At 39.3% G+C, this 15171-nt stretch overlaps 1 protein-coding gene across 3 annotated transcripts in view; it reads left to right on the forward strand.

Annotated features, from left to right (window-relative positions):
• Nucleotides 1-4820: 4820 nt before the first annotated feature.
• LOC103176376 (RNA-binding motif, single-stranded-interacting protein 1) overlaps nt 4821-15171 on the forward strand; it is a 125604-nt gene continuing 115253 nt past the window's right edge. For 2 of the 3 annotated variants that reach the window (XM_042336111.1, XM_007889854.2), the window contains exons 1-2: nt 4821-5156; nt 13165-13230. In XM_042336111.1, the coding sequence (XP_042192045.1) occupies nt 5049-5156; nt 13165-13230 (174 nt within the window). In that variant the 5' untranslated portion in view covers nt 4821-5048. The remainder of the gene's footprint in view (nt 5157-13164; nt 13231-15171) is intronic. The other variant, XM_042336113.1, reaches the window with a different exon arrangement.

The raw sequence follows: 15171 nt of genomic DNA on the forward strand, positions 1-15171 counted from the left end.
CGAGAAGACGTGAAAAGCGCTATATCAAATGCAAGGATTATTATTATTGTTATTAATGCAGAACACAACAAACAGCACAAAATAGTGACAGTGGTAAATATTGATTATGAGCTCATTATTACTACAGTTAATAGGCAAGAGTTCTCCATTGATTATGAATAGGGGTACTCCAACAACTGTAGCTGGAGGAATGGAATAGGAATTAAGTATTTCTTTACCAGGACGCTGTCAGTTACACCACAGCTCGATACTGTGATGGGAGGTGGAGACCAAATGGCTGAGGGCTCTTTTTCATCCAAACCAATCTAGTGATCTTGTGAATATCGGGAGTTAGTGGAGGGCTATGTTGTCAGTCCTGTGGGTAAGTTATTAAACTGAGGTCTCGTTCACTCATTCAGGTGGAGATTAAAGATCCCATAGGCACAATTGGAATGTTTCTGGTATCCTGGCTAACAATCCACCAGATACAAAATTGGTCATTCACTTCACGGCTGTTTGTGGGACATTGCTATAGACAAAATGGCTCCTGCCTTCGTCTACACATACACAAACACTACACTTAACAATATTTCCTGTGATGTGCTTAGAGACGTCTTGACAACATAAGGTGCTACATCAAATGCCAGACAATAATAATAAAAACAGATTGCATTTGATTTAACACCTGCTATGTATAGCATCTACGTAATGTAATGATTGTTATGTAGACAAGTCTAGGTGTGAAGACGTAGGGGATTGAAGTTGTGACCTTTACCCTCACTGAAGGGCAATGTCTGATGTAAAAAACAATGTTTTTTGTGAAAGTAAAAAGCTATTGTACAAGCATAAAGCTCCATCTACAGGACATTTTAATGGCAGATCAATCACTTCAGGAAATGTCTGCATCTTACCCAATATACTTTATGTAAAGATTGATGGAATTTTTATGATTTCCTCTATTACTTCTCTCCGCCCTCCACTAATTGACTAATTAATCTGTCATTTTGTCACCTTGTAGTTTAAAATATGTTAATGCTATTCTAATTATTAAGAATAAGATTATTATTGGGTAAAACAAATAGAAATAATAACTGTATTACATACAAAGGCCACCAAATCAAAACATCTCAAAGTATGTTACACAATGATTTAATAATAATAATTATAATAATAATCCTTGACTTGAGTATAGGGTTTTATCACATCTTCGGGATGTCTCAAAGCACTTCACAGAATATACTGTAAAGTGAATTGTCTGTGCATTTTGTGGGTGAAATGAGGCACCAATTATCCACAGCAGCGTCCCATAAACAGTTGTGGATTGAAGCGACCAATTATTTTTGAAGGAATTATTATCCCTGGAAAAGCGATCCGTCAATCGACTAACAACTGGGTTCCTAATTATTGCTGGGTAAACAGAGGTGTGGAGTAAGGAAACTTGCCCAACACTTCATCCTGCCGGGAATTGAACCGAGGTTTGCTTGCGAGGCGAGTGCTCTAACCAATGGCATCCTGCCTTTCACATCAGGAGGATGTCTCAAACCATTCTGGTATCCAAACCAGCCCAAGAGATACAAATACCAGTTGAATGTAGGGAATGATAGCAGGAACCCGGTTGTTAGTCGATTGGCAGATTCCTTTTCTAGGGGTAATAATTCCTTAAAAATCCCTTAAAATAAAAAAAATAAAGAATTTGGTCACTCAATCCACAACTGTTTGTGGGACACTGCTGTGCACGATTGGCTGCTGCATTTTGCCCACAAAATACACAGTCACTACACTTTAGAGTATATTCTGTGAAGCGCTTTGAGACGTCTCGAAGACGTGATATGGCAATATATCAAATGCAAGGATTATTATTATGATAATCACAATAAGTAGCCCATTGTAAATGGTAGGCAATTATTGTTCTGCTCAGAAGAGTAAACATGCTTACACTCTTACTTCTTACTCAATTTTACTTGTAGGTACAAAATGGGAGCTTTGTATTTGAATGAGGTTTGTATTCAATGATTTATATAGCCTTTCTGCCTATTTAAACTGAGGATCTAAAGTTAGAGCACACACATTGGATTAGTAATTGATATCCCCTGCACACTAACAGACTGATGGCAACTGGCTGTATAATTCCTGAAGGATGACCTGAACTGAATGTAATTTCAAGTCATGTCGTATGAAAGTATTTTGGGGCTCAAGTAGAAAACAACTGCTCTCTGAGATTCTAGGGTCAGGAGAATGTGCCGAACAGTTGCAGACTGGGAAGCAGCCTTAGCTTAAATCCCCAATGTTATTGTTGAAAACTAGCACTTTGTTTACGGTATAGATTCCCTCTTCAGTTACCTGTTATTCATTTCAGAGGAAATCACATCCTTCTTATTTACAAGTCATAATTGTAGTGTTACATTCAAACATTACATTCAATCAGTGGGATTATTTGGCCACAATATTGTTCCATTTCTAAATATCTCTGTTTACCAGCAATGTAAATGACCATATGTTGTTTCAGCGCTGTAGAATTATTGTTTGTTGATCATGACAGTGTTATTATGTTGCACCACAACACGTACATTAAAAACACTGAACCTAAATTGCATAGTTTTATTATTTTCTATTTATTTAAAAATACCATTGAAGGTGGTAATGGGGATGGCTACAATGTCATGTATTTGCTCAAAGATGAAAATATACTTTATCTGCAATGTTTTATCTGCGAGATTTATTCCCATCAGGGCTTGTGTTTCTTCCTCTTCATGCTTTCTCTTGTCTCTTTCTCCATGTGTTTACTCTTGGGAAGTAGGGCATAAGGGCACCATTCCAGCCATTTAATAGTGCTATATACCTCACAATTCTGGTGGACACACGATCAGGCACAGGTAAACTGCCAATAACCTCTTCCACATCTGTTTACTGTTCAGCTGAGATTAAGTTTAGTCTGCAATTTCATCATGTCCATTGCTCCTTTCCCTTGGAGGTCACAGGAGATATTCTGGCAATGGATATCAATTATAGTACAATAATACTTTCATGTCAGATCTCAAACTGCTTTACATAAATCTGCTAGACAGTAGGATAGTAGGAATGTCCAATGAGAGCCAGAGATAATAATAATAATAATAATCCTTGCATTTGATATAGCGCTTTTCACGTCGGGTGGACGTCCCAAAGCGCTTCACAGAACACACTGTAAAGTGAATTGACTGTATATTTGTGGGCGAACGCGGCAGCCAATTGCGCACAGCAATGTCCCACAAACAGTTGTAGATTGAAAATGACCAATTTATTATTGTTTTTTGTTTTGGAGGGATTATTATTAGGCTCTGTGTGGAGTAAGGAAACTTGCCCAAGGTTTCGCCCTGGTGGGTTGATGTCAGGTTGATGCTCCATTGGGAGTGCGGGGTGATAAGGCGCTATATGAAATGCGAGGATTATCAAAACAATTCAAGGAATGTCTGATTTGTGTATATAGTATATGATTTGTGTTCTAATTCTTCAGATATAATAATAATCCTGGTATTTGGTATAGAACCTCATCATGCCTTCAAGGGTCTCAAAGTGCTTCACAATATATACTGTAAAGGGGATTGACTGTGTATTTAGTGGACAAAACGCAGCAGCCAATTGCGCACAGCAATTAGGTCTAAATAGTGTGTGTATGTGTAGGGGGGAGGACTGATGCTACACAGCCAAACTTGTTCCTGTGTGACATTCATACAGGAATGATGGGCTGAATGGCCTCCTTCTGTGCTGCTACATTCTATGATGCTATGACACATGCACACTTTCATCAGGAGGTCACCAACATCAGGAGATAGATCTTGACTGACTTCCTGTCTCAGCTTGGGGTGCTGGGGCCAGTTACAGCTGCACTACCCCCAACTGAGTCCAAGTAACTCAGCACAGATTGAACCTGGGACCTTGTGCCATTCAAATCAGCATAGTGTTTGACAAACCAACTTACATTTTCCAATTTGAAGCCCAAATTGAATTTTGATAATACTTAATCATAATAATAATTCATCACAATTATTTATCAGCCTCCGTAAGGACATGTAAGTAAATAAGTAATAAGTAAGTGATTAATTTTTACAAACATCAGCAACACTTCTCACCATGAAGTCCCACTGGATTTGCTTCCCTAACAAAACATGCAAAGGTAAGCTTATGTTCTTTTCGTGCTCTCATGCTGTGCTTCACAACAAGACATTTGTTGCTGATCACGTTTCAAATCAGTGTTGGACATCAGCCCACCATTCCTGAGCCCTTTGTCATACACACCCAGTCCTATCTCAACTGGTGACTGGCACACTGCCACAAATGCATCCTAACTCCCACCCCATCCCCAAACAATAATAATAATTTGGTCAGTCAATCCACAACTGTTTGTGGGGCACTGCTGTGCGCGATTTGGCTGCTGTGTTTCGCCCACAAAATACAGTACAGTCAATCAACTTTACAGTATATTCTGTAACACTTTGAGACATCTGAATGACATGATAATGCACTGCATCAAATATACTTTGGGTACATACTAAACATATAGCTCAAATAAGAGATTTGTGTATTTAAAGTGTCTTCCTTGATAGCATGTCCATGTTATAACCTTTTTTTTCACTCCATAACACTTGACTAGGAAGTTCCCTGCCTGTGTTGATTGACTAGGAATTTGTGGGGAATTATTATTATTGACAGTAATAATTCTCATTCAAGAGCTGACACTGTCTATTCTCTCTGTGCCTAATAATGACAGACAGCTCCACAAAAAGAAACTACACCCTCTGCTTGCTGGTGACACCAAAGTGAAACCACCAACAAGCAAAAGGGGTTGGCTGACTGAGTGAGGGGGAGAGAGAGGCCAAAAAAATACTCCGCTGTCATTTTATTCCACTCCTCCTTTGCTAACACAGCCAGAGCCACGTCTCCAACTGGTTTGGTCTTCAGCCCAGCCCTGCCCTGCCCAAACCAAGCCAGCCAACCAGCCAGAGAGAGAGAGAGAGAGAGCAAGGGGGAGGGGAACTGCAAAGGCTGGTGAGGAAAAGGGGAACCAGCACAAACACCCTCCTGACAGCAACATGGAGAGCAATGTGAATGTGGAGAGGAACTGTCAGAGTCAAGGAGACAACAGCAACAGCAGAGGAGAGCAGCAACACTATAGGGTGCAGAACCCAGAGGAGAGAAAGGTACACACAACACACTGTCTGTCTGTCTTGTCTGTCACACTTCTAAACTTTCTCTCTCCCACACAGCCCCCCCCCCCCCACACACAGACAGACACACACACACACACACAGTGATGCAAACAAGAACCAGTTTGCAATTCACTGTACTGTACTTCAGAACCTGTCAAGGCTATTTATTATACATGGAACTTTATTATGAGGGGAAAGACTAGCAAGTAACTAACTTCCCCTTGTCAAAACTGTAATGGTAAGGCAGGACAGACTGTTTAACCAACAAGAGAGGAGAGACATAGTATAGAGTTTCTCTGCAGTTTCTGAAAGCACTACAGGTTTCCATCAGGGCTGCTCTGCTGATTGGTGTCATTTTAGGGGTTGGGAAACTGACATATGATTTGTAAGTTACATCAGAAAAAAGTACTGGTAGTTTTAGTCAGTTGTTTTACTTATAAACTGCCATCAACTAACCAACTAACCAATCAGCCCAACAACTTGGTTTCTATTGCAAATTGTTTCGCCCACAAATATACAGTAATTCACTTTACAGTATATTCTGTGAAACGCTTTGAGACGTCTAGAAGACGTGAAAAGCGCTAGATCAAATGGAAGAATTATTACTTTTACCATTATTTGGCACTTTATTATAGTTATTTATTTATGGCAATTCATTTTTAATTATTATTTTCAAAAAATATTACTTATTTTTTATATGGTGCTGAATACTATGCTGCAGAACATAAACTAATATAAGGCATTCATTAAATTGTATTATTCCAAATATTTGTGAAAGTGCAAGAGGGAAATTATTTGAATGGTCCCAGAACTCCAAGGATATAACTTCCAGCTTCCAAATAATAATAACCCTTGCATAATGGTGGTAGGGAGTCAAAATAATTATTTCAGAAGATATTTTTTGCTTTCAGAACTAATTCCATTACTACCAGGCTGCCCAAAATTAACATGTTGTTCAGGTGGTGATGATGATGATGATAATAATAATAATCCTTGCGTTTGATATAGGACCTTATCACGTCTTTGAGGCATTTCAAAGTGCTTCATAAAATATACTGTAAAGTGTAGTGACTGTATATTTTGTGGGCGAAACTTAGCAGCCAATTGAGCACAGTAGTGTCCCATAAACAGTTGTGGATAATACAATACTTTGGTTTCACCTCCTGAAAAGGGTAGAATGGGAAATCTGCTTTGACTCTGTCCAACAGTGAGCTAAATGGAGCTAAATGGAAGAGTGAGAAGATGAGTGTAGCTGAACTGTCAGAGGGCCAACGCCTCAAAGATGCATCTGTAGGAAAACCTTAGGCAAGTTTCCTTACTCCATACGCCTCTGTATACCCAGCAGTAAGTAGGAACCTGGTTGCTAGTCGATTGGTGGATCGCTTTCTGGGGATAATAACCTTTTCAAAATAAATAAATACATAAATAAATAATAATTTGGTCACTAAATCCACGACTGTTTTTGGGACACTGTTGTGAAATTGGCTGCCGTGTTTCGCCCACAAAATATTTACAGACAATTCACTTTACAGTATATTCTATGAAGTGCTTTGAGACGTTTCAAAGACATGATAAGGTGATATATCAAATACAAGGATATTATTTTTAAGATTATCATTATTATTAAATAGACACCTGTAAATTTTGGGAGACTGAGAAGGCCATAAAGATGCCTTAAACTCAATATCAGTTGTTGTGTTGTTTATTTTTGAGAATCATTTTCAATTTTCCAGGTCTAGGTGTAATAAAAAGGATATTGGTGATATGGGCCTGAAGGTATATTGGATCATGTCATTGGTATCACCATATTCTAAGTTTGTCTCTTTTTCCTTTCTCCGCCCGCCCACACCCTCATCAAAATTACTGGGTGGAAAATGCTTATATAGAGAATAGATAATATGAAAAATTAGTGTGTTAAAATTAAAGTGAATTGATATCATCAATTAATTATGAATGGTGCAGGATAAAATTTGCATTGCATTTGATGTGCAGAATTTTCTCGGGATTTACGCTCTGAAGTATATTGTTGCTGTAAAAAAGCTTCTGGAGTGGACAAGGGAAAAGTGAACAGTATTGCCGCCTAATATAATATTAGCTGACATTTCTGTTTGAATCACCTACTGGTGATGGCTGGTGTTATGTGAATTTTGTGTGATTATAAAGTGGAACTAATGGTGGCTCAGGTGTTGGTTGGTTTTGGTAATGAACGCCGTGTTGAGCAGCTGATGTCAGCTTGTCCGAGTGGGTTTATTTTTGTCATCACAAGTTGCTCTGGTTTATGATAGTATTCCACTCATTCCGTTCAACTGTGCGTGCCAACAGGTGGAACTTTTAAATAGATAATACAATTGATACTAGAGAATGAGTTCAAATATATCATCTTATCAAAGGGTTGGGGAGGAGGGGTGGGAATATGGGTTAAGTGATATAACCTCCGAATTGTTTTTAACAAGTATTAATACATAGGTTCAGTCAATTCATTAAATAATATATTTTGTGACATTGTTGGTGTGTGTGTGTGTGTTGGCACACTGGTGACCTCTCTTTCTCAGATATCGCCAAATGGTTCATGTCCTCCCTTACTTCCTTCAAGGCTCGTCTCAAGACTCTCCTCTTCAACTGTGTCTTCATCTACCCTCCCTGCCCTCCACTCCTCCTGATCCTAACCCCCAGTTCGTGTCCAAATCCCTGACTGTCCAGAGCCTTGAGGTGTCCTCCTGATGTGAAAGACACTGTACAAATGTAATTTGTTGTTGTTGTGGTTTCTAGGTTTCTGGCATATGAAAGCATACAAAAAGACATTTTACTGTCATGGAAATAACAGAACTTGCAATTCAGAAGATTATAGAATAATTGCTTCCAGATAATGTATTTGTATTCCATAATTTGAGCCATATCATAACTACCACATTGGCTTCGCATTGCAAAGCTTTTCTTTTCTGTTTGCAGATGTTATTGTGCTATTGGTTGACTTAACGCAGTGGTTAGTGCACTCACCTCGCAAGCAAGAGTACCTGAGTTTGATTCCCGGGTAGGGCAAAATGTTTCGCCCACAAATATACAGTCAATTCACTTTACAGATATTCTGTAAGCACTTTGAGGCATCTCGAAAACTTGATAAGGCGCTGTATCAACTGCAAGGATTATTATTATTATTATCCCATGCACTGCACTCACCATCTTGGAACACTGGGCCACTCACTGGGAACCCCCGAGTGCATCAGTATGTCTTACATGAACTGAGTGGGGACTTTGAAGGTATCGGTTGGAAGGTACAAGGGGCGTCCGTCCCATTTGTTGTTCGTATTGATATCCGGGGATTGTGTTGTGTTGGACACCAATCTTTGCTTCGACAATCTGCCCAAGGAGAAGGGACATAGGGCGCCCTGGGAATTCTCATTTCTCTTCAGTGATGACAAAGTACTGATGCAGGTTAAACTTGGTGTGGCAGGACATGTGGCCAAAAGCTTCCCCTTTCATGATTGAAATCTCCTGGGCAAGTGATGGAAGGGTTTCCTTCAGCCTAGGATCAAGTGGAGAGGTGAGATTGTGATAGGAAGGGGGAGCGCCTGCAGGGAGACATGTCCTGAATGAGCCCAGACTGTTTCAACTCATTTCACATTGATTTGAGTCCACAGAATGGAGTGTCAGCCAATCAGTCTGGGCTAGATTCACACAAAGATTCCTGAGATGAAAGGACCACATTGTTAGTGATCTATTTTCAAAAAGATGTACTGTACTGTGGTGCACAGTGATGTACTGTAGATGTGATATACTGCAGATGTGGTGTACTGTGATGTACTGTAGATGTAGTGCACATGGCTGTGGTGTAAATGCCACATGATGAGGAGTTTATATTGCAAGTTGTTTATATTGTATAAGAGCAGAGAGAACATCAAGACAACAGGTTGATTGGCCAATCACTAGGTTGCAGTTGGCTGCCTGTTATTACTCAAAAGCACAGGAAGTAGGAAACCACATCATAAAGATTGTTTGCTCTGTTACCACACGGCTTCACCAGTTTTAACAAAGTTAATGACTAAAAGTTGGTAATATCAAAGATGATCATATTTTGTCTCCTGGAGTCTATTGTGTCATTTGACTAGCCCTGGGTCAAGAACTTATTATATAAAAAAAGCTTTCAAACTTAACTCATAGTAGAATAACGTGACCCTTAATCCTGTAGGTAAATATCCTCAGGTAGGGGCAGGGTGGGGAAGATGAGGTGAACAAGGGTTTCCTGGGGGCTGAGCTGGCTGAAGGTGATGTACTGACAACGTGATGTCAGAATGGAGCTTGAACCTTAATGGTAGGCTTGCTAGTCTGCTTCCTCAGCTAGGTAGGTGGTTTGCGGTGCTCTTCAGTGATTATAGCAGGCTAAACATTAGAGGTATCCCATAAGGTCCCCAACCTTTGGCTCCTATCTACCAACCTGTGCCTGATACCTTCTGGGAATAATAAACTTGGTACTGTCCAGGATGAGAGCATGCATTCCATTCCAGATAAATGAGACATGTTCATGTGGTGAGTATATGTGGAACTCTGTCTAGGTTGGATACGGTTAAGCATGGCGATGGGTTTCTGCCTATGCCAGACATGCGGCTGACTCAAATAAATAGCTGACTCAAATAAATAGCTGACTGGGCTTTAGCATTGCTGGAACTAATTTAGAGAAATATTAGCTTGAATTGTGCTGAGATGCAGATCTACCTCGAGGTTATACCAGATGTGACCTCACACTTCAAACATGAACACGGCACGGATGGGAAGAATTATACAAAGACCATAGCAATCACAATATAGTGTGAGGTCACATTATTATTCTGCCTCCATTCTCTGGTACTCCACCCTGCACAATAACTGCCCATTTGCCTACAACTGGACCATCACTACATTTGACAATGATTAACCGCCCTGGGACTCTACTCTGCCTGAGGGCGCGGCATAAATGCTGTTGTTCTTGATGGCCTGTGAAGCACTTTGAAATGTTTAGAATGTACAGGTGCTACATCAAGTATGAGGATTATTATGACAAAGTGAATGCAATACAAACATGATGTTTGCAAACAAACTAATATAATAATAAAACACAAAATACTGCAGATGCTGTAAATCCGAAACAAAAACAGAAGTCGCTGGGGGTCAGGCAGCATCTCTGGAGAAAGGAAAGTGAGTCAACGTTTCAGGTCCACGACCCTTGGTCTTCTCCGCTCTTCTCTTTGATGATAAGCGTTCCTAGAGAAGAAAAACATTGATAACTATCATACTGGAATGTATGGGTGGGTTGAATAACAATAATAATCCTTGCATTTGATATGGCGCCTTATCATGTCGTTGAGACGTCTCAAAGCGCTTCACAGAATATACTGTAAAGTGGAGTGACAGTGTATTTTGTGGGCAAAATGTAGTCTCCGTGTTTCACTTTCAAATTTTGATCAGATCGGTGTGGTTTTTTTTCTGAAATTAAATGCCAGGGGTGGGGCATGTGAGATATTTGCAACATAGAACACAAAAAAGCACTGCAGGACGAATGGAGCTCATCGGGGTATGAAGTTGTTCTGAGTGTATAGAGGTTGCCCACAATGCTGGTATGTGAAACAGCACAGGCCCTGTTCATGCTGAGAGTGCACAGTGCTATTGAAAAGGCTGCTTGGATAGCAGTTTGCACTGGCAGGGAAATCTGCTGACCAGCTTATTATGGGGAGTTTAGTTTGCATAGTCCACTTGAAGTATATTGTCACAATGCATTTGCGTGCCTTTGTCTGCAAACAGTTCAAAGTCAGTCTTTTGCAGTAAAAAAATGAGGCCACCGGGTAAAATGTGTTAGATAGAACTCAGAGCTTCCCTCCGCATCGCACAGCTATCACTGTAAGCGTTTTCCCCTGATTACCATGTCCATAACAACTGCAGATTCACTAACAATAATGTGGAGCCTTTCGATTAGATTTGATACAGCAAGTGTATTCTGGGAGCATCATGTCCGAACATATAAATGACCATTAGTCAGAGCTCAGTATAAAAGTCATAGTCCTGGCATTTGATACAGCGCCTTATGACCTTGTCGCCACGTCTCAAAGCGCTTCACAGAATATACTGTAATGTGAATTGACTGTATGTTCTGTGGGCGAAACACGGCAGCAAATTGCGCACAGCTGTTGTGATTGACATTGCAAGATTTCCAGAGCTGCATGGCCAGTTCTAGGATGAATAGAAGATTTAATTAACCTTTAATTTGGTGGAGACTTTGGAAAATAGGATGCACTATTTTACCCCACAACATTTTACCAGATGATGAAAGAGGTTTGAATGATGATGATGAAGAAGGAGCCCTTTTGATCACATCCCAACAGAATACAAGCCCTTCCAACTCCTTCCTATTCCAGCATCTGGCTTTTTTAAAAACAAAAACAGCTTCAGAATGGCGTCCTAACCTGTTCCAGATGTTGATTATCCTGAATATTGTGTAAGGAATTACTTCCTGTTGGATCTCCTCCTCTTGTCCTTCAAAACCATCAACCTGCGACCTCTCATCCTTCTACTGTGAAGTCTAAGAGAACAGTTCTGGATTTATTTTCTTGATTCCAATTAGCATCTTGTATACCTCGAAAGACTCCATTTAAGATATATGGAGTCCTGTAGTGTCGTGGTTAGAGCACTTGCCTCGCAAGCGAGAGGACCCGGGTTTGATTCCTGGGCAGGGCGAAACGTTGGGCAAGTTTCCTTTTCCACACACACGCCTCTGTTTACCAGCGGTAAGTAGGAATGTGGTTGTTAGATGATTAGTGAATTGCTTTTCCTGGGGTTAATAATCCCTCCCCAAAAATAACAACAATTTGGTCACTCAATCCAGGACTGTCTGTGGGACAGACTCTGCTGCGGGCAATTGGCTGCCGCATTTCGCCCACCAAATATCCAGTCAATCCACTTTACAGTGTGAAGCGCTTTGAGACGTCTCAAAGACGGGATAAGGCACTGTATAAAATGCGAAGATTATTACTATGCTCACGAAACCCTCTCTCATTGGGGATTTACATTGTGTTTCTCCTCTGCACAGTTCTGAGAGGCCGGGCAGTGCCAGTATGTGGTGTGCTTATAATAATGTCTGACATGAGAATAAATATAGAGGGTAAAGTAACATACAGGACTATTTATTGTTCATTCAACTTCCTTCAAAACTTTTGCATCATCAGTCGTTACATTTTTAAGACTTCATTCTTGACAACGTTTAACTTTTATTGGCAAATGTGTTTGGGTGATTAACACCGGGAAAGTTTTATGAAATAACTCGGACTCCAAAAGATATGTATTTTTAAAAAAAAATCTTTTGAATTGTTTGATCAGTAAATTTTAAACGCGTGGCAGTACTTTATATTTACCACCAGGGGGAGCTGGTGGGTTAGAATGGCCTCGAACTTGAGGCGTCAGCGTTGCAAAGACCAGAATACATTGTCGGCCAAATTACATCAGAGACTTATCCCGTCTTCGAGAAACCTCAAAGCGCTTCACAGAATATATTGTAAAGTGAATTGACTGTACAGTATGTGGGCGAAATGCGGCGGCCAATTGCGCACAGCAGCGTCCCCACAAACAGCCGTGGATTGAAGTGATGCATTTATTATTTTAAAAACAATTATTATCCCCGGAAAAGCGATCCACCAGTCGACTAACAACCGGACTCCTACTTACTGCTGGGCAAACAGAGGCATTTCTTTGTGTGAAACAGACATTGCCTATTCATCAAGTGGAACAAAATACACAGTCAAATCACTTTACAGTATATTCTGTGAAGCGCTTTGAGACGTATTGAAGGCGCTATATCAAATGCAAGGATTATTATTATAATTGTTATAACATCACAAGGCAATCCTATTAATTACAAGGCCACCTCAAAGTTAGCTTTTGCCGAAGTAACATTGGTCAAAATCTGTAAACATATTGACTTTCCATTCAATTCCCTATGTAAGTAACACTTAGATTGAATTATATTGTTCTTTTTCAGCGAACACCTATACCCAGGATGGCAACAATGCAGTATAATCATCGGATTAATCCTCATGCACAGCAGGTAAACACGGCACTTTAAATTTTTCAGTCTCAGTCAAAAGGAGAAGATAGTTTGTATGACAGGAGATAAAGGATCTTCATTAGTACCAATGTGTTTGATGGACTTTATAGATCTTTGATCTCCACTTTTTCCTCTCACCTTCTACTGACTTTCCTACTGTTTTTAGGCATTTTTAAAGATTTTATGTGTTTTGTGTCAACAATGTGATAAGGTGCTATATCAAATGTAAGGATTATTATTATTATTTAGGAATCCATAAAATCAGGAAATATTGGAGGAAATAGGAAGGGTAGTTTGAATGGACCAATGGTTTACACCTGGGTGAATTAGTTACTTTGGTATCTTATGTAATTAAATTCTAGCAAAGAAAATTTGAATCATTCAAGCTGGTTTTCACTATAAATGTTTTTCAGTGCTGAAATAAATAATGTAAGACTGTGTAAGACCCAGCCCTTGGGACGTCCTCCCGACGTGAAAGGCGCTTTATAAATGTAATTTTGTTGTTGTTGTTTGTAAAATTACCTATGTAAATACACACTCATATTATAATAGTTACTTAAAAGAGAGTTAATGTTTAACAGGAATATATTGTCCTTATAAATAGGATTACATAATTCCCATTGCCCATAGATAATTGATTTGCTCTGTGTAAATTTACACAGATAGTCAGATTAACATAAGTACTGAACAAACAAGATGTTTGAAAAGCTTTATTTCTGTAATAGTGCTTCATTTCCAGGTCAGTGTTTGGGCTGAAACCTAAAAATGATGTAATAATAATAATAATAATCCTTGCATTTGATACAACACCTTATCACGTCTTCGAGAAATCTCAAAGCGTTTCACAGAACATCTGTAAAGTGTAGTGACTGTATTTTTTGGGTGAAATTATGTATAGTTAGCGTGCAGATTTGTGCAGTCTGGAAAATAACTGTAAAAGTAAAGATAATTAATTTAAGTAGTTGTAACATCCAGTGTATAATTCACATCTTAAGGCAGGGTTTATGGCCTACAGATCTGTTTGACGAATGCATGGTTTTGCAGCCAATCTGTCCGGTGTCCTCCTGTGACTAAAGATTTGGATTTCTATGTGTACCAATAAAATATCCTTTCTACTTCCATCCCGCTAATTGCTGGAAAATATGGCTCAATGTATTACACGAGAAAAAATATTCAAAGTTATTTTTAGTTTATTTTGCTGCGAGGCTTACCTCCCACGCCACTGCTGGTAATATCCTCACCGACAGACCTCGCTGCCAATATCCTCACCTCACTGAGATACTGCATCCCAGAGATGCTGTAAATTACTCATTGTTATTTCCGGTAGTTTACAAAATACAATCCTTGCCCTTGTTTTAAAACAAAGTAAATATTATTGTTCTGTCTACGGAATGCTCTGTGCAGTTTATATTTTTAATAGAGCGAGTTGAATTAAATGTGACATTCATCATATGTCTGTACCTATTCAATACGAAGTAGGTAAATTTTATTCAATCCTTACATGCCAGTTGAATTATTTTTTCAAGTGTTCCTCATTATAAATATTATAGGGTATTTTTCCTCTGAAGCATTGTATAACTATAGAAGAAACTCATCCTGAAATTGCATTTGCATCATTTACAATCCACCTGCATTTCCACGTTTGACCCATTTCTCTATCTTTATGACAATGTAAGTACATCTTTGCTCGCAATATTGTACATGGAAGTGTTTCACCCTTGTGTAGAAATAAAATGTGCTCAGTTTGTTAATCAGACTGACTAAACTGTTACATTCTTGGGAGAATCAATAGGATTTATAGCTCGTTCTGTCACTGCGAGACCTCATAAGTAGCTTTAAAAACTCTGCTTGGTAATTAATGAAGGGCAATGCAAAGTGTCTGATCATCAGAACAGATTTATGTTAAGAAATATAAAAGGAAACATTTTACAGAACATAATT

This window comes from Callorhinchus milii, unplaced genomic scaffold, assembly GCF_018977255.1.
Source record: "Callorhinchus milii isolate IMCB2004 unplaced genomic scaffold, IMCB_Cmil_1.0 Scaffold6, whole genome shotgun sequence".
In the NCBI taxonomy this organism is placed as follows: Eukaryota; Metazoa; Chordata; class Chondrichthyes; order Chimaeriformes; family Callorhinchidae; genus Callorhinchus; species Callorhinchus milii.